The 27,207-nt window shown below is 40.9% G+C and overlaps 1 protein-coding gene across 3 annotated transcripts in view; it reads right to left on the minus strand.

The window, feature by feature from the left end:
• The window catches only part of LOC122784068 (1-phosphatidylinositol 4,5-bisphosphate phosphodiesterase beta-1-like), a 44,300-nt gene extending 31,472 nt beyond the window's left edge, over positions 1–12,828 (minus strand). For all 3 annotated transcript variants that reach the window (XM_044049145.1, XM_044049146.1, XM_044049147.1), the window contains exons 1-7: positions 12,691–12,828; positions 12,206–12,285; positions 9,539–9,592; positions 7,671–7,746; positions 5,889–5,989; positions 4,938–5,104; positions 467–613 (exon numbers count right to left, since the gene is read on the minus strand). In XM_044049145.1, the coding sequence (XP_043905080.1) occupies positions 467–613; positions 4,938–5,104; positions 5,889–5,989; positions 7,671–7,746; positions 9,539–9,592; positions 12,206–12,285; positions 12,691–12,783 (718 nt within the window). In that variant the 5' untranslated portion in view covers positions 12,784–12,828. The remainder of the gene's footprint in view (positions 1–466; positions 614–4,937; positions 5,105–5,888; positions 5,990–7,670; positions 7,747–9,538; positions 9,593–12,205; positions 12,286–12,690) is intronic.
• Positions 12,829–27,207: the final 14,379 nt, after the last annotated feature.

Raw genomic sequence — 27,207 nt, forward strand, 5'->3', positions numbered from 1 at the left:
TTGAAAGACTCAATGCTCCCCAGTTCCCCCTGTAGAATAGATTTGAATAGATGAATTCTATTAACTATTGAAGGGAAAACGGTCTTGGTATTGTGCCCTGCCATGCTTGTGCCCTGCCAGAAGCCAGTTACTGTGACTACAATCTTTAGAAATATTTAACTCATGAATATCAATGAACTGAGCCTCATGGCATGGCTTGATTGGATAACCTATGAGAGGTGATGCAGGAAGGGTCTGGTATGCTCCGGTGCATTTGATTGACTGACCTCCGAGGTATAAAGACGGTTGTATTCACTTGTGCAACCGTAATTGCATTTCTAAACGAACATGTGATCTGTTCATGGGTAGAAGAACAAAAGATGCACGCATGTATGTAGTCAGTCAGGAGCGAAATCGGGTTGAGTGGGATCACGCAAAGACAGAGCAGCTTACATAACAGGTTTGGCGTATGGGGGTGCATGCATACCTGTGAGGTATGTATTGTGTGACGAGTTGATGAAGTAGTGCGAGAGGGGAAAGGTCATGTCTTCACTCTGGTCCAGCTTTTCCGGTGGGATGATGCTGTTCTCCTCACAGTTCAAATACCTGGCGAAGCCTTCCAGTGAGATCTGACCTGCAAGAATGCAGCACACAGACATGTTCATCTAGACACTGACTTTGATAACTTTCTTACTTCTTTTTGACGTTTTATATTCCCACAAAAGTCAAAAACAAGAACTGTATTGTGCCACGGAGTTCCTCTGTAAATGAACTATTTATAGCACACGGAAGTACCACACTGCTGCAGTGGGTTTTATGTTCTTTGAGGACAGTGGAAATGGACACTGTTACCTGTTTATTTTAAACTGAGCCCACACAGTGAATCCTGCTTAAATATTCATGTATGTGTAGTGTTATTCTGGGGAAATAGTTTCCAACAAACGCACTGTTTACTCTTGTATGTGAGTGTGGTAGAGTGTACACAAAATTACTCAAATATCCCTACTTCTTTGATGCATTTATGGCCTTGACGTCTTCAATGCATATAAATGGGGCTACAGCCACAGGATGTACACAGAGAGATTCACCAGTTGGAAATACAGGTTGGTTTTTAATTCATTATGGTTTTAGTTATTTGAATACATTTTCTCTTTGTTAAACTTTAAATGAAACACACATCAAATGAAAGAGGATGAGTTTGTGTATATTAAAGTCTGTCTGTGTGTGTGTGTTTGTCACTGCAAGTGTATTGAGATGAGCAGCTTAGACTAAATGCTTTCAAAGGTTTCATTACAAAAATGTTTATAATCGCTAATTAAAGTCACACTGAGATTACATTAGTGGTTTAATTTTTGCACAAAGCCTAAGTCACCACTTGCTAAAAGCCTTTGTGGTTAATCCTTAAAGCCTGTGTCTCTGTTTCCATTTCTCACACTGTCGGTGTGGAATGTAAGATAATGTAACATTCATCACATTAAATATTCAAGGTTGTATAAACCAGTTCTTTTTAAACACAGGAAGTCAATGCTATCATTAACATTCTGCATTTTCTGGGCTGAACTGCCATGTATTTTGTGCCTTCTTTGATTTGTCAAGGTCACTCTTGTTAAGTCTTGCCCATTTTCTGTCATCACTGAGCTCATGTTCTCACTGAATGTGCTCAGGAAACACATTGATAATCAGCTGCAGATGAAAAGCTCACATCTCCCACTACCTGGATTCAAGATAAAGACTCGACACACCACACCTGGACTGGAATTAATGTCCTCAACATGGAACCAAAACACCTGAAGCCTCCTTCACCCACATGCACAAACTTGATTTGATGTTATGCTAAATATGCAAAATGATGCAACGTGCACAGCAGGTCCCTCCGGTCACGTTATGCTAATTAATGCGGCGCTGCCCTCTGCAGAGTTGTTGGACTAATTAAGGCTGGCTGCTGTCTGTGACATCTGAGCACAGTAGCACTCACTGGCGTCTTACTCCCTGCTGATAACCGTGACCTCCCACTGCCAGGCGGAGGCCTGACCCCTGCATCACACGCTCACAAAGACAGTGTTTCCCCAGTCCCTAAGATGTTTGTAGGTCAAACAGGGAGAATGGTGTTAACATGCCATGGGATTACAGGTGTTATTCTAAAAAGTGAGGTTAGACCTAAAAGGAAACTGGAAATGCTGGGACTTCCTCTTTAAAATCAGTGATATGTCAACATCTTCTCTCGGGTGAAGACGTCTTGTTTCATTTTGCATTTTTATTCATCCACCTTCAAACAATATCAGAATGGCTGAGTGAGCATGGACTGAAGACTAGACTAAAGATAGACTAAATTACATTTTGAAAAAAAGGCTTGGGGTGGAAAATTTGGAGAATCAATAAAAGGTAGATGTGAGTGAGTGTGATGGAGACAAAATTTGGCGAATCAAATGGAATGTTTAGAGATTACGGGACTGAAACATCACTCCCACATCTTCATTTCACTGCACTGGGAAAAAAAAGCAGGCGGAAAGAAGAATGTGCCAACTGATGAGATTTCTCAGCTTTGAGCAAGGAGCGAATATTACTTCAACGATAGATGAAAGCAGCCACCATGTACCCACAGCTATTGGTGCTCTTTATTTACAACAAGATGCGCCTTCTTATCCTTCTGTGGTGACAGGTACTTTTGCACCACACTGGTGCTTATCTCAATGAACTAACTCCCAATAGTTGCTTTCCACTAATGGATGGAACATAACAACAGCTTCAATGTGTAACAAGGAGGGTGAGCGGAGGAAAAGTAACCGTTTCTTCTTTCTCTTAGAGCTGTTTTGGGGAACACCTGAGGCTGCCTGCATTGCATGTCATTCCAGTTCTTTGCACTGTGAGAGCACATGTTGAGTATATGCTAATGTACAATTCTGACTGCAAATCCAGTGTGAGTGTCCTTGAGAGGGAGAAAACACTGCGTGCACGTGTATCTGAATTTGTGTGCGTGAGGGTAGCATGTGGAGCTCTGGACCCCTCTGCTGAGCAGATGGCAGCATTTCCTCCGGCTAGATAAATACTTCACATGGGGAAATCTGTCACTGGGACAGAGAAGGGCACGATTCCAGAAAGCCTGGGACAGGATGAACACACAGCATCACAGCAAGAGCACATCACTGGGATAAGAGTCAAACACTGGCCGGTCAAACAGGATACTTGAAAGACATTTTTTTTGTTTTTGTTTTTTTTTTAAAAAGAAAGGAAAATAGGTATTATTTTAAGCTCATGTAATTCATGTTTTACATACACTTGAGGAAAAAGTAGCTACTTTATTCAGAGCAACATTTTTAAAGTGGCACTCGAGCTCTGTTTCAATCAGTTAGGGTCAATTTAGTTTAAGTGTAATAATTAATAAAATGTGCAAATGTGAGAGTTGAGTGTTTTTTTTCGCAGTAACAACCTCTTCTGGCACTGAAGATTAGCATGCGTGATGACACGTATTAATAAATATATATTAAAACATGAACTAACACTTCAGACAAGCAGCACAGTTATGAAAGGTTCTACACATGTCAGTCACTTCGTGATCTGCTGCTCAGGAAACTAACATTTTACATAAGTTGATGTAGTTTTGATTTAGTGTGTAAAAACGGTGCGATATCATGAAGAATTTGCATTTGCTCCTGTCTCCCTTTGCACTGACACGTCCAACGACATGGAAGCAAAACATGTCCCAGAGTGTTGGACCTGTAATGACTGTACATCTTTTTGTCTTCATGAATTATTCCACCCTGGATGCACACAAATGACACCTAAACAGCTTGTTTGTTTTGCTTTTAGTGCAGATGATGACGTTTTGTTTTTACATTTATTTGGATACCAAGTTTCAGTAGGTGTAGGGCGGTGGTTTTAACAGTGAGCACCGATGACGATATTTAGTGCCTGTGGGAAAAGTGCAAACTGACAAAACACAAACAAGTAATAATAATAAAAAAATGCCACCACTAGGAAAGCACATATGTCACATTATGCAAACTGGGGCATGTATTCAAACATCTAATGATACACGGGGGGGATACAGAACTCATGACTCAGTGACAGCAAATACAGAAGCACTAAAAGTTGCAAAACTACAACTAGTTGCCTGGCAACTGTTCCCAATCAAGAAACAGGCTGGCACACACATTCATACACACGCACAACAATACTGTTGCTTTTAGATTAAATGATAATGCTATGGCATGTTAATTAATGAGCTTGTACAACTGTTTTTTTCGTTGGGTAGAGTTTCTAAGATAAACTAATCAGCTGCTGGCTGTAGCCTTTCATTAGATAAACAAATATAAGTATACAGTATTTTTACAGGCAACGTACCACTTGCTCTTTGTTTACACCCTGCTGAGGCGGCGTAATGATGGGGGCCTTAATTAGTCGCATTAAATATTTAACAGTTTATCCGCGCTTCGGAAACATTTATTTCCTACAAATGTACCTGTTTTATCTTTTCAAGGTGTTAAAGGGTTGGTGAATCTGTAGACTGTAATAAAAGAAGGACTCCTCCACTCAACCCTTTCTTTCTCGAGCAATGTCAGGGAACTACAGTGGCCTCAGCATACTAGAAAATATGTAAGTTTCTGCTTCAAAATGTGAAGCACATGCTCTGGCTGGTGTGTCCATTTAGGCTGCTCTAGAAACTGAGAAACTGAAGTTCATACACTATTTCCAGGGTCAAATTCAAGCACTTTATACAGTAGATAAATTTCATGCTTTTCCAGGACCTTATGGCTGTAGTAAATGTATACAAATACACTGTGTTTTATAAAAGTCACAGTCAAATGAGCAAGCAAGGACCATGAGGGAGCAGTTCTCATATCGACTCTTATTTTATTCGTATAAGCAAACTGTTCAGTCAAGCACCTTTCAAATCTTGAGAACACAACACTAAGTCAGTGCCCTCATATTTGTATCCATACATATTTAAATGCACTAACCTTTCTGTGCCAGAGACGGATTCGGTTCATATTTATCCACCAGCAGCTGAACCTGTTCCGGTTTGAGAGGAGGGTAGAGAATCTCATTCAGACGAGGGTCTCGCTGTTTAACATTAATGAACTCAGTCATTTGCTCCACTGTCAGGCATGGACAACTCTTAGTCCCCCTGAAGAGATAAGAGAGGAGATAATAAAGTAGAGTGAATTGTGACAAAATGAAAAGGGAAGTAGGGAAAACATGGGAGGGTTACAAAGTGAGATGCATTAGCAAGAAGAGGATTAAGAAAATTGAGATATTGAAAATGAGAGTTGATGGAGGGGAGGAGTGGTAATGAAAACAGGAAAGAGAGGGAGAGCAACAAATATTCGCAAAGGACGAGAGAGGATAAAATGCTGTCTTGGGCAAATTATAACATTTAATTTAAACACTTTTCCCCATCTATGCCTGTTCCACTAAATTATCCCCTCCATACCCTCCTGACTCTCATGTCATGTCACTTAACAATGATTAAAATGCAGATTTATGACTCGGAGTGGCCAGTATCGTGCTGGCATGCAAGCTCAGCTGATAGACTGAGTCCCTCTGGACCAAGGGGTAGCTCTGCATCTGCAGTGTGTGATGACATTCAGCCAGGATCGAGGAGCGCCGTTACAACACACACTGTCCTGCATTAATTAACTACTTATAATTAGTCTGATGGGCAAAGGCAGGTTCTTAAACCTGCAAAGTTATAATGCTTGATCAGGGCTGGCAGTGTTTATCTAGCTGCTGATTGCAAAAGAGAAACAGATGGCTCGAGCAAAACTGTAAATAATCACTCTCATATTATCTGAAGATTTTCAAATGACTCTGTTTCTACAATGGGATTTTCCCTGTTTTGTGTAAACTGCAAAGATTATAAAATCTGGATAAGATCCTAAAGGACAAAATATAAGAAACTCAGTTCTTACACATCCGAGAAAATGTGGTCCAGCTCGGGTCGCGGGCAGATGTTGCTCAGAAACATGTTGTACACCTCTGGAGTGAAGTCTTCCTGGGGGATGGAGTCATTCTACAGAGGAGAACAGCAACATGGTCAGATAATCTGTAGTAGCAACAGAAATAGAATCACTTTGGGGAGCTAGTGGCCAAGTAGTGCTAACAGCACTGTGGATTAACTACTTACAGTATATAGAGTATACTCTACAGCAGTGTTTTCTAAAACATTTTTTTTGGGGACCCGCTTCTTAAAGATACTAAATTATCGTGACCAAAACTTAACATAAATCGTGGCACAAATACATTTGTACATTAATTACAACTTCATTTTATGCATGTTATTTACAACATGCACATAAATCTTAACTAAAAGGTCTGGGAAATTCTGCACATTTCCTTGGGGACAAACAAAAATCTCCCACGACCCATCTGTGGGTCCCAAACCAGTCTTTGGGAATCACTGCTGTATAGTATTTGCCGTGGTATGCATACTGATCTTTTTTTTTTGTGAGTTTTAAAAAAAAAAAACCTTTAAACTGCAACAGGCAAATCAAACTTTAAATGAAGAATACAGTATCTCAGGATAAGTCAGTTTTACACACACATGTATTTTGTCCCAAAGTACTTAATAGTGTGAGAACAGCTTCTATCTTTAGATCTCATTCTGGATATAAGAAGGGGTAACATATAGGACTAAAATTCAACAAGTACAAATTATTTTTTGTTAAAATATTAAGTAATCTTTCAAGACCTTTTGGTTTATTTCTTGCTAAAGCATGTTGTGTTGCGTTTTATTCATCCGTTACCATTGTAGGTACGACAAGGTTACACATTTCACGCCATGAAATGTTTCAATTATTAACCTGACCTCCAGTCTCCTTCTGGAGGAAATTACACAGGTATACATTTTAAAGGCACAGTGTACAGCACAGCAACAGGCGATAGCATTGTGGCACAGCGACAATCAAGAAGGCAGAACAAAGCACATTGAGAGAGGAAGGATCAGGAAGGATGCACCAAGGGAGGATGATGCAGGTCAAGCACCGCAGACACTCAGTGACTCATTCCTAAGATGTTGCACTTTTGCCACTGAGCGCGTGTGTTTAAGGGATTAACAGTCCTACAGCAAAATCCCACCAGGACGTCATACACCAACCTGTTTTTAAATCCAGTGCTAATTGTTCTCTGTACGTGTTCAATCTGTCATCGACTCAATCATTGAAAACATTTAATCCACGTACAGTACGTGGACATGTGTCCGTTATGTGTTCAGAGCGACAGTGAACAGCATTTCCCCACAAACAAGCATGCACATTGCTCAGTACTGCTGGAATACAGAGAGTTTGTTGTGTTGAGGGACTGTTTACACCTTTAATGCATGAGAGGGCAGCTTCTCTCTGGTGATGTCTGAGTGAGGTGAAGATAAAACAGCTTTTGTCATCTCTATTGCTCCCACTGGGTCCATTTGTTTCATTACCACCAAAGCCAAATCAGCTCTGACTGGGAAGTCATGCAGACATCCAGAAAATAAGACTCCAAACACACGAGTAAAGCACCAATCAAGCGCGGTTTCAGGTGAGGAGAGAATGAGCCGAATGGTGCGGTGACGATGAATGGATGGAGATGAAAGAGCTTGGAGACAAGAGGGAAAGAAAGGGGGGAAGCAAGTGAAAGCAGGTTCAGAGACAGAGGGGATACAACGGAGACAACAACACTGTGAAAAGAGGGAGTTTCAGTATTTTTTGGTGTCTTACTCTGCCAGAAGGGAGGTTACAGTTTTCCAGGGCAGTCTCCACTCGCTTCCTGTCTGCTGAGAACATCCTGAAGATACTGTAGGGACACAAAAAAAGAGTGTAATCACAGAAAATACCACAAAAATTGAGGAGTTATCATTCCCTTGATGTCAAATTGTTGGATTTATCACGACCTGTAATTGGTATTTAATAAGAGTCTCATGTTGTAACATCGAACAAGTGAAGGGAAGAAATTAAAAATAAAAACAAAGGCTCCAACAATGGTAGACTCACACACATCTAAGTACCAGAGGGCTCATACATTACTGTACATAAAATGATACTGTACACAACAAAATCCTAAATCTATTTAGAGGGATGACCATGTACCATGATGCATTCACAGTTTTATCATTTCCAATTATCATCCACACTGTGATTAAAACACCACAGTACCAGCACTGTGTCAGTCCTACTTGTAATTCCACAATCTTATCTTGCCTGTCGTAAAAGTAGTGTTCACTCTCGTGTAAATAATCCAAAGATGCGCAGATATTGCCGTCTTCATTACTCATGTGACACAGCTATCGTATGAGCACTGTTCTGTGAAAGTGACTCTGCAGTGACATATTTTCATGAGGTGAGGAGAAAAAAAACAGCGCAGTTTTCTGTGTCTTGACATTAACATTTTTCATATCATCCTCTGCACATCTGAATGAGTCATTTTTCTTTTTGGAGACACATGGTTTTCACTGGATGCTGAAGAATATGCTGTCCTGCCTCATCTGTCATTTTGAGCGTTCAGAGAGACAGTGCTTCTGTGTGGTTGGGGGGCTGTTTTCTGTTTTATTCCACTGTATATAGAGAATAAATTTGATTTACTGCAGTGAACTTTGGCGTCCTTGCAGCTACCACTAGCAGCTGTTTAGATCTGTTTCCGCTGGTCATAGCCGCTTTTAATTACATGCAAAGGTATCCATGAGCACATACTGTAAGCTCAGTGGGGAAGCAGAGTCAAGCTGACATTAGTCTAGCTGACATGTCCTCCCAGTGAGGAGGTTAATTCCCTAAACGGCATGGAGTGTTTCCCTGCCTCTCTGTGCTGACACCCGCTGCTTTCCTCTGCGGCTCTGAGGGAGGTTATCTCTGAAGTTCACTGTTGCCTGCCTGAAAGCTCAACTTGACTAATGTCGACGCTGGAAAGAGTTGTATTTCCAACGAGCTGATGACAAACACAAGCTGAAACTCACAACACTGGAACACACAAAAGGAAGTTCTCACACACATGGAGCTGAGGCTAGTACCGGTGTGCTTGTGGGAAAACTGTGGGGAAAAACAACATTCCTCTGGTACATGCGGGGGAAAGATGTAAACGTCAGCTGTCAAACAATCAGCACTTTGTAGTTTATGTTGAGTACACACACATACACACACACAAACACACACAGCCGTGTCTCTGTGACTTCAGAAGGAGGGAATGGCAATATTTACTGCATTAAAAGATGGAGCATTATTACATGAGGCGCCGTCAAAATATAGTATTCTTTAACATAACATGAGAACTTCAAGATATTAACAGAACATAGAACAAATGAATCGCAGCCTGTGCGATTTGCTTGCACTGTTTCAAATTGGGATGAAAATGAAAACAGAAAATGTGACGGTACAAACATGGGTTCCCACAACATGACACACACACACACACAGAGCGGAAGAAAGATGAGAGTTGTGATAACAAATTTGAGAGATAATATATTCTAATAAATACATGCATATATGCAGTGTACACTGGAGCGTGGAAGAGTGACGACAGAAGGTGAATGACATTCTGCATGGATCAGAAACAGCAGAGAGGAGGCAGGGGAGAGAAGGATGAATCCGAGACTTACTTCTTGATGGGTATTCGCCCCTCAGGATTGAGCTGCAGCTTCAGTCGAGTGTATCTGCATTAGACAGAGCAACGTCACACTCACACAACATCAGCTAGAAAGCACTTGCTCAACTTTGCACGAGTTACATGTGTGAGTGATGCCCAGTGATCATCTATCACGTAAAATCAACAACGTGGTGAAATACACACCCGTGTATCAATGCATCTCTCTCAGAGCAACTGCATGTGTTGATGTCTCTGTGCATACCATAAATAATTGGCTGTGTTCACATGACATGTTAGCATTGTGGCTAATCCCTCAGAAATCTTGCATTAGCAGCACTGAGCCATGCAGCCGCAGCAGCAGCAACAAAACAGACAGCGCAGGCTGGGCTATAAATAGCTCAGCTGCAACAGGAGCCATCATTACAGGCTGGGTTTTAAGTGGCCACTGGCTAATAATTAATATCCATTACAGCGTCCACTTCATAGGCCATAGCAAAGTCACCAGTGACTGTAATGGTTAACAGGGCCAGACTGGGACTTGACTGTGGCAGCTTTTCTACACAGAGAGAGAGAAATGTAACTGCTGACATCACTAAAGGTGCATGCAAGAGACGTCTGACCAAAGAGGACAAAGGGACAGAAAGGCCCTTGTTTTATTTCTAATGTTTACCAGTACCATTGCCTTCTTTTGGAACTTTTGGTAGTGGTTAAAAGCTTCCCCTATGAAATGGGACACCCCTTCAAGAATGTCACTTGTCATCACGTAAGCGGACACAACATGTTTTCACATTCAACATGCTGTCATTTCAAAAAAGCCGCTGTCAGCTGTTGTTATATCACTATCGTGGACTATGGGAATTATTATGTCTTCCACATCCAGGGATGTGTGGACCAGTAAGGGCAAAGGGTGAAATGGGATTGAGCCACAGATAAAAGGAGAGTACAATAGGAAGAAAAGGAAAAAAGGAGGAGAAAGTAAGGTGTTTTTTTTTTAAATGACCTCCTTTGCCTTACAGGTGCTTGTATTATTCATTGAGACGAGTGGGGGAAAACAAATGTCTCGCATCAGTCTCCTTTCAAGTTTGTCTCACTGATTCTGCTGCCTCTACTCTCTCTCTCCCTCTCTAGTTATCCCTGGTCAGGTTCCATTTCAGTGCAAGTTACACAAGTGGCAAGGGCTAAAATACAAAACAAGAAGGCAAAGGTAACTTCTCAGTTATGTAGTACAGTAAGTATACAGTATGTAGTGCAATTCTAAACAATAACACTGATGTTCAAGGCAGTATAATCCAAGGAGTGTCTGTTTTGTTTTCTGTTGCTGCGAACCATCCAAAAAATGGCCTTAAGAGTGAGCGATGAGAATAAACCACATGCGGGGGGGGGACATCAACTTCACCTCAGAGATGAGGCCTCCTCATGTTGCAGCAGTGGTATAACAAAGAATTGCTTTATTTGTACGCAAGCAGTGCAGAGCAAGTGCTGCTGTGAGCAAGCAGTGTGACTGTGAAACCTGCTCTATTCAATTTTATTCAACTCTGTGTGTACTATATGGTCGATGGCCACTTTTATTGTCTCATAAGTCAATTAGCCTCCTTGGGGGTGTGATTTATTGGCTTCTGTCAACTGATAAACATCAGACAGCTGTGACTATAAACCAAACAGAGCAATATCTTTAAAAATAATACCGAAGCAAATGTAAATGTGCAGAGGCATCACTCAGTCACTCACTGCACATACAAATCAGCTGTGGGCCACAGGAAAGTGTGTTTGCTCCAATTACAGAAGCTGTTGCTGGACAAAGAGCTGTTCATGAGAGCGAGAGCTGATTTACATACAGTAATAGGTTGGACTTGGGACCAAGAAATGCAGCTGCAGCAAGCTCCAGCATGATGTGAATGTACACATTCTCACACATACAGTACATATTTGCACTCCTGAACTAGGAAGCACATAAGCCACCTGAAACACACCGAGCCAAGTTCATTAACTATTTCCAGCTGTTTCATTTATCCTCCACCTTCCTACCATCCTGCTTGTTTTTCTCCCCTTAATCTCTCCATCAATGTGAGGTGACGTGACCTTTATAAAGCCAAACCCGCAGGCTGCCCAGTGGAGCTGTGAAAAGCAACTTCCCATCTCTAGTCAGTGTGTGCAGCCCCTATTTACTTAGATGTAGTTGTGTGTGTTGCAGGGATAACAATGTTTCATAACTTACTTTGTAAATATGTGCTGTACTACATAATAATCTTTGTTTATTTTATGATAAATGTGATGTTTGTGTGAACTTGTACTTGTTATATCTTGTGGACCTTTTTGGCATAAACACTGACCTTGTCATGATCAGTTGTCCCCATGGAGACCAAAGTACACACAAGCAATTGTGTGCAGTAGCGCGGCACGATATTAGGAAAACAAATGCTCGATGTGATGACATTGTTAAATAAATAAATATTTAAAGGAACACTTCACCGATTTGCATTTGTCACTGGTGGGCGCGGAACGTAAAAAAGAATGAAGCTATTTCTCGAAACTGAGGTTGGGAGGCACAATTCTTCAAAAATACTACCCCTATTCTAGTAATACAAAGCTAAATGCAAATCATTAGAGTATTCCTTTAAGTCTACGGTGTTGATGTCGTTCTGCTTTGGGTTTGAGCGAAACCATTGTGCAGATAACATACGCTTTCTCCAGGCAGGCCTCTCTGGACATGTTCTGGACCAAGAGGTTAGATGCCAAGTTGAATAACTCTTCTGCCCATTCCTGCAGTGAAAAAAAACCAAAACACACACAGAGTCAGTGCTCAGCCCCAGTGCAATGTGATGTAAATAATTACTGAGGGCTGCTGCCATATGTTGGGAGCAAATAAAACATTGGTTCAAATGCTGATCATTTCCATTTGTGATTGTTTGGTATTATGAATCAACAAGAGGCTATGCCTTAGAACTTCTTTAGTCTTGCATATTAATTCACAAAATGATCACTTTGATAATGTTTATGTCATTTTAAGATTAAATTTTTCTGTTTTATCTATCCCATCATGCACAGATCACTGATTTCAGTTGAGAACATGATGATGATGATAATGATCACAGTTAACAAGGCTTTTACAACGATGATATATTGCATTTCCTAGATTTTTTGGTTGTGCTTATGCACAGGTTTTACCTTTGCTATCTCCTCCTGGAAGGCCATGAAGTTCAGGTAGGTGATGTTGACCATGTCAGTGCCGCTCACCACTGTCAGCATCCTATTCTCCATCTTCCCCGCCAGCGTGCTGACATCCAGTAGCTCACGCAGCTTGGCTTCCTTAGCAATGGCAATACACAAACACACACATGTCATAACCTCATCAAATTGATTAAAATCAATCAGGTGTTAATCACATTACACTACAAGCCACCCCATAGTTGCAACAGTGGACGACATTGTGCTCAAATCTGCATCGGAAACTAAGTAGCCTAAAAGAAGACCTCCCAAACCAGATCAGGGAGTAGACTGATGCTTTTCCCTCCAGGAAGTCAGAGACAGCACTGTGTTGTGTCAAAATATTTTGCCACACAACAAAAATCCCCCTCTCAGTGCACTGAACTGGAACAAATCATGTCAGTGCTTTGGAGTTCACACCTCGTCTGAGGGCTGATTTGTGTGATTAATGAGAGGTCGGCTGTCTGCAGCAGACACTGTGAGGAGCAAGGTGACAGGCTACATTCCCTGAGGATCTAAAATGACTTCCATTAGAGCGGGGAACACGGTGGTTTGAGCAGTACGACGACAGCCAGGCACAGAAGTGAAGAAAGACAGTGTTGGTACAGGCCTCACCTTATCAGCTTAATTGTGAAAGGTGGGAAATGTACATGTAGGGGAATCAGGTGATTTAACTTAACCATGTATGCATAACATCACAGGAGGAAATGTTTTATCATTAATGTGAGAAGATTAGCTGAGCTGAAAACATGAAAACAGACCAGGACAAAAACAAAGTTTTTATAATATGGTTCATGAGACGGTACCTAGAGCCTAGAGCAATATGTGAATTTGCATTTGACTTAAATGCCCCGCAACCTTCTTTAATCCATCAGAATCAGCAGATAAAAAAAAAAAAAAGACTGTGGTATGAGGAGTCTGTTGCCTGTTGTAAAAACACAGTGGGTGCTGGCAACAGTCCAATTCACACAGAGAAAAACTCGGAAGAAGAATTTGTATTCAGAGGAGGGAAGTGTCTAAGGAAAACTAAACCAAACTCATTTGAGCAAATATACATCCAAGCAGCTCATCTTTGGTGCAAACCATATAAGAAAAAAACTAACTACAAAGTCTCTGAGGTGCAAGAGAGGAATAACAATGATCTGTTTCTCTTCTTTGCGACCCAGTATGCAAGAAGCATACAAAATGGTTGCTCTGGCTTAATTAACACAACAAGAAAAGCCCTGTTAAGGATTTTGCAGTGAAAGCAAATGAGCTCCCTCTTTTTTAACCAATCAAACAAAGAGCATTGTGTCCTGTGTCACGCTGATAAATGTCCTCGACACGTCCCTCACGCCCCCCAAATGAAATTGTGCGGCTTAGTGGTGGCCATTATTATCATGCTGAACTTTTCTGAGCCAATAAATTCCCCCATGATTACCTATTGTAGAATCTTTCTCTTCTGCTTAAGTAAGCAGGTACATTTTAGGCGAGAGCGTGGAGAAAATCATTCATGAAGAAATATGCCTTGTTATTTTGTAAGAGAATTAAAAAATGGTCACAGGTTTTCTGTCAGATTGTGATGACCAGACGTTTAAAGTAACAAGATCCTGGTCCTAACCACCAACTATTTAGATACACAGTGCATACGTATGGGAATCACTGTCCACCCATGTATTCTGAATGCCCCTAACCACATCAATCAAAGCATATAAAGCCACTCTCAGTTGTGACGGACGCTTTGGCAGCCTGCCGAAGATAAAAGGCTTCTGAGGACGGACAATATGACTGAGAGGTACATATTTCAGTTACTACTCCGCTTGAACGTCAGTCAAATTTGATACTGTCTCGATGCAATTAACTGAACATACAGCACGGGGCTGAACCAGGAGGGAGCTGCAGGCAGAGGACTGTTTTGAAGAGGAGGTAAGGAGCTGATCTCAAGGCTGGAGAAGCAGAGAGAGTGACAGAGAGGAGTAAAAACCATGAAAAAGGCAGAACAAAGAATGAAGGAGGAGGCCCTGCCATGTGAGTGAAATGTAATTTGTGCTGGTGCATTGTGGGAGCTGTTGGAGGCATGCCTGCGGTCCCAGTTACCACAAACATGGGAGATGTAGAGCCAAACAAGTGAAGGCTGGGGTTGTATTGGGAGAGATGGTGTGTTTGAAGCAGTTAGGTAGTTTTATGTTACACATTCAGGGGTAAATTTGAACTTTTGATAAAATGATTGAGCAGTTTTAGTGATGTCATGGTTGACAGTTTTAGTCACCATTGCAGAGGCATTTATCTTACTCTTTATTCTTTTTTAAAACTGTATGTCACCATCTACAGTTACCATGGTCACAGGTGTCTCCATGTTACCGCGCTCTGCAGTAGCACAGACTGAATCTACTCAATAAATCCAGTTTGCATTTACACACTGTGTTTATAGTACAGTCGCTGCTGCTAACCTCCAGTAAAACATCACTGCAGATCCTTGTTCACTGCGGGGCTGGATTCACTCACTTGTTTGTTCAGGTTTGGTTTCAGAGGAGATGTTATAGCGTTATAGCTAATAACTAAATGGATACGTTAGGTTAATTACTGAGATTAATCCTGAAAAGTACTTATCTCTCCTAAAAGCAACACTATAGCCAACTGACAAAAGTTACCAGCATTTATTCATGCTATTTGTGGTATCAGTATCATCTCCAGAGAGAGGCTGTTTAATTCAGTACATCATTTTGATAGCTGCCTTGTATTCTCAGTAGGTTTTAGATTAATTTAGCCCATAAATCTCTGTCTTCCAAAACATAGCATGTTGGATAACGTGACTAACAGACACAATATTTTGCTCGGTGTTTCTAATAAACAGTGGTGCAACAGGTCAAACTGCTAAATCATTTGTTGAATTCACATATTTTTTTATTCATTTACAAAAAAGTTTGTTTTAATTAAGGAATTCAACACTGTTTGCAACATATATTCATCATGTGGAGTCCAGCCTCTATGCAACACCGAGTGTCGACGAGGGTGTGCTTGTGAGTGTGTGTTTATTCAGGCACGTTAGCAGCTGCAGTGTGTCAGTGCGGGAAGTTGCAATAGTCACTTAGCATTCAGGTGAAGCTGCGGCCTGGGGTATTACACCGACTTCCTCTTCCTGCCTAATAGTTTGTCACAAAGCTGTATCTGTCACCAACCATGCACTCAAACTGTGTCACACTCCACCGAGCACAAGGAACAGGATTCAGATTGGCAAAGGGAGGTCAGCCACATCTCGTGGTCTTACAACCTGCAGTGGGGCACCTAAAGTCTAAACTCACGCTCACTTAAACAAACTTACACACTGTATTGTGGAAAGCAGAAATCAAGGCATGCACATAAATACACGCACAGGATATCAGATTAATGTCAATATGAATGATCGATGATGACTGGACCACCTTCACAGAGGCAAGTTAACATTAGCCAACTGCATCACAGAACTCACACACAGGGGAACACTTTAAAAAGAAATGTACAAAACACACATTCCTTATTATGGACAGATAGGAGCGGAGATATTTCATGTATTTACTAAGTGCTCCACATACAGAAAAAAATGCTGGGGCAGTTGTTGACAAAAGAGAGCTGCTTGAATAAGTGTCTCATTCAAGGAGGGTGCCGCTGGTGTATGAATTGCTGTTGCACTTTTGTCAGCAGCGTGAAAATGACTTGTTTTCCTCTTCTTAATCTAGTGACTCTCAGAAGACTTAAAGTTCACAGTATTGTGTAAGCGAAAAGACATTTTAGATGGTTGCATGCGAACGGCTGCTCTTTGGTTGACCCTGTCAGACTGTGCTGGTTGCTGCACTTCACACTACATATTTTAAGACATCTGCACTTACTAAAAGAAATGATGTTTGAGGAAAAAATAAGAAGTTCAAGAAGTGATTGTAAGGTGTACGGCAGTAAAGATTATAGGTGGATTATAGGTGGAAACGAGAATACAGATCATTTGCTGTCCACCACAAGTAAAGCTAAACTTAGGCAGGAGAGTTTGGAAGTTCTCAGTCCACCTTTTTTCAGCAGGATTAAGAGGAAAACATCTTATTGTGAAGAGCTATGGCACTGCAGAGCTGCACTGCAGGTTACATGCAGGGCACCAATTCTCCTGCTGCTGGTTAGCCTCGTTAACTAACAGAGCAGTGAGATGCTGCTGGTGGGGCAGTGAAAAGCCTCCGGTGTTGGGCAGAAAATAATGGGATATCAAGCTGGGGGCGATGTGCTCCTTCTGCCACACAAATACATTTTATGATTTACATGCACATAGATTACTGTATGTGTGGGAATACAATACATAATGGTGGCTGGATGATATTCCACCTTTCTGTCAATTACATCTATATCAATGTATAGTAGGTATAAAGGTGTGTACATGTTTTTTTTTGTGCTTTCTTGTCTATCCACCAGTGTGAGTCTCATAGAGCGCAGAGCATTTCACCCCACAGCAAAGCCAATATAAGAAGAGTCCCCTCTGATGCAGTCATTTATTTAAGAGGGTCACGCTACATCTGCAGAGCATGTTTAAAACATTAGCCCCATCATGACTTACACAGACAGAAAGCACTGAGACACTGATCCCATTAGAAGAAGTAGTCCCATCGTTCTCGCTAAGCTAAAGCCGCTTCCTGCAAATGGTCTTCCTAATCATCTCCATGCATGCGTGCACACACAAAAACACATGCAGACACACGAGTGGAGTGCAGACACAAGAGTGAAGACGCAGCATTCTTCACGCGCGCGATCGACAGTCTGCACCAGCACACACATAGACACACTAAGGGTTGTTTAAAGATTGCAACGCAAGAGTGCTTCATCGTTTGTACAAGAAATGAAAAATGAAAGCATCATTTAAGACAAAGCAAGATCTCAGTATTGTTTGTTGTTCAATAAGCAGAGTAACAAATAGAGAAAACCAAGAAATGCTTGGGGGCAATTACAGGTTTTCTTTGAAGAATCTCTAGCACTACAACTCGATGAAATGTGAAAGATGAATGCAAACTCACATGCACACAAACACACAGAGGAAATAAAAGTGAAAACTACTGTACATGGAGTATTTCTGCTACAGGGGGACACCGTGTCGTTCATCTTTAAAGCTTTGCCGCTGATCAAACAGCTCGTTTGATTCCGTCTCAATAGCAGCAGCCCTCAGTTTAAGGATTGGAGCGCTGTCTGCTCCCATTACACCTATGCAGTTTCATATTTTATATTTCCTCCGCTTGAAAGCTGCCGTGCTTACTTTTCTAGCTTGTGGGGAACCTCAGCCACTGTACAGGACACTGTATGCAGGCTGTGTCTAAGCTACAGATAAACCTCTCACAAACAACCTCATTGTAAACAAGATCAAAGAACACAAAGGGGAGCAGCAGAGGATGAGATAGAAGGTGCGAGGAAATCAGAGAGGGATCAGGGGAGAGTGTTCGATTGTGGGGCATCCATCTCCCTCTCGCTATAACTCTATCTGCATCCTGCGCGCATAACCTCATCTGTAAGGCTCACTGTCTCTGCTGCTTTTTATTATTCTATGAATTATGACCACGTGGGTCATAATTCATTTGAGCATTCAAGTGTCAGTAGATGTAGACCACCACAGTTTCACGAAGCGGAGAATTGCCCACAAGGCCGGGAGTAAAAGGTCAGCGGCTCATCCGTCAGCTGTCAAGTGATGCCTCGCTGACCACAGTGTGGAAACCATAGACCTTTTCAAACATTCTGGTTAAGAGTTTGTTACCGTTTGAGAGTGAAAACCAGAGCTGAAGGATTTGTGGCAAATATCTATTTGTGACTCATAATGCAGCTTCTATTTAAATGTCGAGCTTCAGTTATATTCTTACTCTAATAGATTTTCTTAAAGGTGATGGAGCATTACAGGAGAGTATCAAAAACATTAGCTATTATACAGTATATTCAAATATAAGGCTGGGAAATTAAAGATAAATACTCCTTTCAAAGCTCACAGAACAATGAAAAATAAACAATAAATTGCCCCCTTTTTAATTTGCTAATTGTGTGATCAATCGGTCAACGCTAGGGTCAACAGATGCTTCTTGAAATGATATTTTCCTTTAAGCCATCTGGCTCTCTCGCGAGTAGCTCTCAATACATTCCTGTAATGACAGGAGTGACCCTCAGTGAAGCATCTGTTAGCCCAGTGAAATGGGTTCAAGAAGTGTAAAAGCTGAACAACACAATGATCTATAGTCTGTTATTTGGATAAGGTGTGGACCACGTTAAGCTAAATACATGTTTGAACTGAACAGTAAGAAAATATGATCTGGAGGAAGGATTGCAAAGCTGTAGCTCATCAGTAGCTCTCCACTGGAATACATTGGGCATTTGATGATGTGCCACTGACGCTCATGCATCAAGGCACAGGTTGAGAAAAGGCGTGTGGGGAGGTTGGAGGCTCACATGGACTTAACAATCCCTCATTCCAGCTCCTCAACGGGGGCATTTCATTAACCCCTGAAGCAGTGGGACATGAAACGAGTGACGGAGGGATGGACGGAGGTGGAGATGGAGAGTGCCTATAACACAAATGCCAAAATGCCAGCTCTTCAGTAATAACTTGTGCTGACATACTCCCATTTCCATGTCTTGGGGAAGTGGCCTATAACATTCTCACTCCTTCCTAATGATCTCATGACTAAGAGTAGAAATGAATACCACAGGCTTTAAGGGGAAAGTGAAAAATACATTTATTAAAAGGACATTTTATTTCCATTTTATCATGAATAATCTAATCATGAAATGAACCACATTATTACAGTAATTCCTCTTCATGCACTGGCTGTTTTCTACTGCCTAGCTATAGACATCTATCAAAATTGAGTTTGTGCCTGCAGAGCATAGACTCACAGAAGCCTTCATAATTTCACAGAGCACCTACTTCTCCTGCCTGTAGCTGTAGCTAAGTATGAGCTACAGCTTTTCGTATGTATACAAATAATGTTTTTTGTCATGTTTATATATACAGTATTCAAATGTAATAGTTGTAATGAAAACCATAAAAACCGTGAAAACACTGAAAAACATGTGCTCATGCATGATTTTAAGTAAGTTTGACAGGTAGACAAAAGTCATCTACCCACTATCCCAGTGTTTAAGTAAAATTAAAATACCATCTGACAGCTGTTGACAACTGTGTTTGCAGCCTGCGACAGAGAATGGCAAAAGAAAAGCATAATTGAATCTTACACGCTGCATATAAAAAGTCTTGACATCTCATTCTGGCCGCTGTGTCATTGCAGGCAAACACATTCTTTATTGGAAACATGAGGAAGGCCTGACAGAGTTTGACTGCAAATCACAGTCTCCCTTGATAACCACATCATCAGATTTAACTGTCACCCCACAGACACTGTCACGAAGAATCGTCCGCAGAGGAGTTCTCACTATTTCTGACATTTCCTGTGCCACTTGTTTCCCCCAATAACTCATCTCCTTGGCTACAGTAACTGCCCGTGTGCGTGCGTGCGTGCGTGCGTGTGCGAACCACATCCAAGGACAACATCTGAATAGCTTTATTTGCAATACTAATTCACGTCACTACATTTTTTTTGGATAATAATCCATGCAGACGAGTGCTCCTTTTACACGGGCAAGGTGACCATTCGTTTTTTTTGTTTTTTTTTTGACAAATAAATTAGGAATCTCTATCGACTGCACATCTTGACCGTGGGCATTTGAGAGAGAGAATAATGCTTCAGAGATGTGGAGGAAATTGGACAATCTTGCTGAGAAATCTGCTTTGCTCAAGCACCATGGTAACATGAGAGGCATATGCGGAGTGGAGACTACTTCAGCTGTTATAATGACACTCTGACTTCCAGCAAAGCTTGGTGCTAGTAAAAAGCCAATACAGTGCTTTAATTAATGTATGTAGATGTTTTCTTGTGAAATAGAACCTAGTACTCTTATAACTGTCAACAAATGATGGGTGCTAGCAAAACAATATTTGAAATAGTTTCCCTAAAGCTCCAGTGTGTAACTCCTCAAAAATACTTCAGGTATTTTCTGATAGATTTTAACTGTAATATAAATATAACTGTAAATATAGACATGAATTGAACTTCTACAATGAGTGACAGAGACACTGCTGTGAGGAAGACATAACCACCACAACTAAGTGTCTAACCTTAAAATGTACCCTAAAACCAGCCCTTAAACCTGAGAAAGCCCTTTGAAGTTGTACGGCCGAGACTAAATGTCCCCAAAAGGTCAAAATGTCCCCACAAAGATAGGCTTTTTGGACCTCACAAAGATAAAAGTACACACACACACACTGAGTCAGGACTATGAGGATTAGGAGGAAACTTTTTGTGGGTGCTTCTTGGAGGTGCCAAACCAAGGAGATGAGCAGTGACATCAGAGTTTCCCCACTCAACTGAGCCTGCAGAACTTTCTTACTCATCATCATTGTGTGTGCAGTGCAGAAATGTTGCCAGGTAACATGAAAACAACACAAAGAGAGTTGTGTGAAGCTGATAGATTTAAACAGCATTGTATGAGCTCCTTTGACAATAGTTTAGACGTAATGGACACTGGTTTACATCTTAAAAGTTACGCATTACGCTACACGGATAAAAATAAAAATAAAGTTTGTGGGCTCTCTACATCAAATTAGAAACTTTCTTCAAGGTTGATATTGGTTATGTACAGAATAACTTCATTATAGAAAGAAGGTTATTTGATGGCTAATTGAATCTTATTGCGCATGTTCTCAATCAAATCATCATTAACCCCAACACCTCGACATGCCATCTGAGAATACAAGATTATTTTGCCATTAATGGCCCAAAACATATTTTCACAGCAGATGCTGGGGCAACAGAGGGGATGGAAGACCTGGAAAGAAGCAGATTGCCAGAATTGATTATAAGGTAACATAAAAGCTTGGAGGACAGGACACACAATTAATTATACAGAGGAGACTAACCAAAACTTGGTCAGAGTCCCTCTGCATCTTCATTCCTGGTAATGTAACCTGCACAATCTCTTACAGGAACACGTGTTCCAAAACAAGCTGTAAATTCTGCATGTGTTCATACACTCGAGTGTGTTGAGAAAGCATCTAAGAGAAGGCCAGTGTCTGAGGGGGAGAGTTAGAAGGAATGAGATACAATAAACAGAGAGACAGAACCAAGAGGACAATTCATGCTGAGTGTGAATCACTGTGAAGGAAAGACGGAGAGACAGACAAGTCAAGGGGCAGGTTTGATGAGGTGGAAGGAGACTACCTGGCATGGACTCTGCTGGATGAGTTCACATTAGACGGAGAGGAAGGCAGAAGCACAGACAGGTGGGAGCTGACCTCAGTCACACTTTAGCAGGAGAAAAATAATCAACCGCTGTGAGCCACAAGCTCAGCACTTCTCATTAGAACAAGCACCTAACTAAACAAGTCAAATAGCTGAGCCGGCAAACAAATCAAACACACAGCTCACTTGGTTGAAGATAAAGAATTGCCGCTCTGTAGTGTAATAAAATGATACACTATGAAAAATAAAGATGAGGCAATTGTTGCCAGATGTTCCCAGATTTAAAAAGTTTAGTTCAAATGTTAATGAGATCTTTAAGATAAAACCTTAGGTAACCAATGTAAGACTCAAAACCTTGCGTGCATTTTTTTCCCTCTTGTGCTACATAAAAGCACTTTTCCATCTCAGTGTGCCCCAGGTATTATGGTCATTACTCCCACACACTCTCTGAGTCTCATTTGCATACATTTGTGAGGTGGATGAACCTCATTCTGTTCAAGCTGTCCATCAACAGGCAATTTTATCAGGGTTGGCACTAAAAACAGCTCCTGGGCACCAGGAAATGGCAGGTACATAACTACAGTCATTATCCCACAGTCACACAGAAGCTCTAATTTAGCGCAAACAGACTTCTGGAAATGCAGAGAAAAAAATGATTATAACCCTAACAGTGATCAGTGCATCCATACATGAGAGCAACACATCCATGTGTGCTGGAAATCTAAGAAAGAAGAATTTTACACACACGTAGGGACTAATAAAGTTAGGTGGTGCAAAAGTAGAACTGGAATAGAAACAGTCGAGAATGGTGGAAACTGTATCCACATTTTCGACACGTTTGACTTAATGCTGAATTTATACCTGCTGAATTCTCTAAGTGACACACAACTCTTCACTCTCCATGTAATAAAAAGCTGAGACAGGATCAATGAAGCATTCAGTTTTCAGTATTATAAAAAAAAAAACAAAAGAAACAGATTGCAAGTAGGCCAATACTCGATTATTACTTCTTGGAGAGAAAAGCGACTAAAACAATACAAACTTTGCAAGAACTGTGGCTTTTATTGCAAATAATTTATACCAAATACAGAGGTACGTCAGACAAAAACACAAACTTGGGGTCAACAAAATTTTGGTGTGTGCACTCTTCCTCAATGACGTTTCTTAGATTGATCAAGACCAGTTTCACTATCTACTCGTCTATCAAACCATCAAATCAATGCAGGCTGCAGGACTCACACAGTACACACAGTGCATCATGCTGTTTGTAAAAAAGGGCCACTTCCAACCTTCAGTCCACCCTCTGGCTCCCTGCTTGGGCCTTCAAAGAGCCAGAAGCCCCGCAGAGAAAGGTCCCCGCAGGGGAATATCCACAACTGGGACCAGGAGTAAATAATTTATAAGATTCCCTGTCGGCACACTGCGTTCAGGCCGTAGACGCTCTGCCACTGTTGCTGCTACAAAGAGAACACATATGTCTTCCCCCTCTGGCTGTTTCCATTCTTGTCATCTTTTCCTTACAAGCCCGCTTAGTCTTCCTTCTTGACAAAACACTCACATTTGCTGGCTTCCTCAATGTGTAGAGGACATTTAGCAGATTGCGGCAAGAATGACATATTTAGTAATTCTGACGAGAAACAATGGGATTTATTGGAGGACATTCCTCGAGGACTAAGGAGGGCTGCGGTGCATCAGAAGTAGTTGACATGCTGCATTAAGTAATGGTGAAGCCAAGGAAAAGTGCTTAGAGACCTGGCTTCATTCATCCAAGAGACATGGCTTTGTTCCGGTAAAATGAATGATATCGCAATTCATGGTCTACTATTCTGAAATAAGGCCTCCAGATAACATGACTTTGAAATAGACCTTAACTGCATTAATATTTCTTTTGATTTTAGTCTATTATAAGCCCACAAGCTATTGGACAGTTTCACCTACAATATACGGCTCCAAGTATTAAAATACCACAATGTCACCCAGAGCTTTGTAAACTACCTTTTTGAAGGCTTGGGTTTGCTATGTTTTACATTTTCTGTTTCTAAAACCATAGGTAACCATAATTTTGAATGAGCTGGGGTGGCTCTGCCCACGCTATGCGCCTATTAGACAGCACTAGCTGTCAATCCCACAGTGTCCATGCACCGTTTTATTTAACTGTAAATAGGACCATAATTATCAAAATGAACATTATAATTCAACTCACAAATACAGTCATTTTCAAACAGAATTACATATTGATATTATTATTTTTGCAAAACGTGACCTCCCACATGGCCATTCCATAATGGCTTAACTCTCATGACCCGGTAGCTACATCCATTAATATAAACAGTCTGTTAACCACTGAAGAGATATCGTACTGCTTTAAACAGCTAGGTCATGCGGGTCTCTTTACAAAACCATCTGAGGATACAGTTCCGTATCACCCAGTTAACACTACTGTTTCACATATAGAGAGTAAAACTCAAGTGTGTGGCACAATCACGAGCATAAACAGGCCTAATTGGGTCTCCAAATCCCTCAGCAAACATTTAAAGATTCTTGTTAAACATCGTGCAGTGATAATTGAGATTTATCCTGGTCTGTAGTCATCATTTAGCCTTTTGCCATCATTAGCTTCACTATGACATAGAGAGCCTGCTGTTCAGACACCCCCAGACCATCTGCCAGGCCAGAACATGCCAGCCACCAACCAAAGAACCAACCAACCAGTCACTATGCCACCTTTGCATAATGCCCCGTTTGGTATGGCATCTGTGTACTCCAGTGAACTGCCAACAAGGGATTACCAAATGTTTGAACGAGTCTTTGGATAACAATACTCAAATAGCCATTTAATTATATGATGTTTGAGGTAGCACTGAGCTGACAGTGATCTGGGGACGAGCCCATTTCAAGATGCCACGGTGTTAATGCCATACAAGATAGAAATGAACACTCAATGTGGAACTAGCCTCCATATCTGATTGGCTTTAATTCTTTGACCCGTCTCTGGTAAAAGATGATAATCGCTCCGTGATTGTTCTGCACCAGGCAACAGACACTTCTGCTATCCCTGATCCTAATTAGACAGTCTCACTTTCAGATTGCAGACCAGTAGATGCGTCTTAAAAGTGGCTATCATCTGTTGAGAGAGATTTGGATTCGTAAACTCATCCATGGAAAAAAATTAGATTATGTAAACTCTCAGTGAGCCTTTCACTGGGATATTACCCTCACCAAAAGGCACATATTAATGGTTTACCGTCATAGCAGATGGCTGTACGACAGACAGGCCAAACATCATTTTGCCAGTTCTCTAACAATGCCGGTCTACCATGCCAAGCCAAACCATTTTAACCAAATCAAACCACGGTGATCTTTGTCTACACTGGTTTACAACCTGAGGTAGGTTTTTACAAAGACTGCAAATTATGTTTGGTGGACACATATAACTGAGAAAAACACAACACGGAGATCCAATGGCAGTATTTACTGGCAGAGATCAATGATTTGGAGAAATGTTTCCAATTGCATTACATTACATAGTAAAATAATCCCAGAAAGCATTTCCTTAAATTACAGTATCTGAATCAAGCATGGGTTTTCTGATGCTAATGACCTGGTGTGCCTTACAAGCAAATGTAGTGTGAAGGGGATTACTTAAGTTTCTACACAGCATTTTTGGTAAGTATTACACTTGTGAAATAGAACCTGAAGTCTGTCAGCTGCTAAATAATGTGGTGTCCAGACTGAAAGTAAAATGGCAGCAACAAATACAATTACCTGTGGAAAAGAATGTCTAGAAAGTCAAATCATTCAGCACAAAAAAATAATCATTGTTCAAAGCCTAGTTTATCCCAACATGATTGGATGAAGAAAAACAAGTGAGAGAAAAGGAAAACATTTGCATGCCACATGCGCTTATTCTGGTCTTTTGGACAATAAATAGTTTGATGGAGCTCTGTGGTTTCTAGAGCAGCAGCTTTGAGATTCAGACGTTTTCTTTTCTAACACTCCTGAGATTTACTATCGAAAACCAATTAAGTCTTTGGTGTTCTTGTGTGCTTGGAAGGGATTGTTGCAGGGAGTGAGAAAGGTCACCTGTCTCTTTATGTCTTCAAGTTGGAAAGGTCATTAAAATAAACACATCCACGATACCCACATTTATAGTCACAGAAATGATCCAAACCAATGTTCAGTACATCCACCTTTCACACCTATGTAATCAATGGTGTTTAGAGCTGACGTGTGACAATGTGTTGCCAATTAAGAGAATTACCAAGAGCTGCTTTCTCACCTCATGCAACTTCCACAATGTGCACATCATGTACTTTATTTCTTGTAAGGATTACGGAAAGGTGGAGAAACCCTGGTAGAGATATCGACCGTCCCCATTAAATCTGAATAGATTAAAGACGAAGGAGATGTTTACTCTTGTCTGCAGGCACGTTATATGTTTGTTTAACTATACAATTGCAGAGTCTGTTTCCAAAATGAGATATCTGGAGTTGGAAATAATCGATGATCATTAGCATCATTGCTTCATTAGTGCTTCGCCATTAGCATATGGGATCATTGGCAGAGCGAGGCAAATTATAGTTTGTAATTAACGTTATGAATGATTGAAGACCTTTGCTTACAAATTTGTCAACTCCCATTTCTCAAAAAAAAAACCTGTAAGAAATTACAGTGCAAATGATTGATGGAGCTGTGCACGTTGAGCTTCAAATCTCCCATCCATCAGATGGTTTTGCTGCAGATGTTGGAAACATTTGAACTTCTTTAAATGAAGAGAAGAGAAGAGAAGAGAAGAGAAGAGAAGAGAAGAGAAGAGAAGAGAAGAGAAGAGAAGAGAAGAGAAGTAATTAGTGGTCAGTTTGAACCTTCCTTTCAAATGGCAGAAAGTTGTGGCCTGTCAGAACACCTTTCCTGTCCTCATTATCTTTTTGTTCATCATGTGTGCCTTATGTTTCCGTGGTAACAAACCCATCAGACTGGTCATAACCTTATTTTACTTAGCAGTAAGTTGGGCAGTATATATTGGAATACGTGTGTGTGTGTGGGTATGTTGAGACAGTGTAAAGGCCACGTCTTCTCAGTATTTCTTCTCTTTCTCAGTATTTTTTTCTTTTCACTGGGTAATTTTAATAATATACATGGATGATTTACTGAGATAATTTTGTGTGGAGATTGACTGAGGTGCTCGTATTTATAATAAACCTGACATACCCTA

Source organism: Solea senegalensis, linkage group LG17 (assembly GCF_019176455.1).
Source record: "Solea senegalensis isolate Sse05_10M linkage group LG17, IFAPA_SoseM_1, whole genome shotgun sequence".
Lineage (NCBI taxonomy): Eukaryota > Metazoa > Chordata > Actinopteri > Pleuronectiformes > Soleidae > Solea > Solea senegalensis.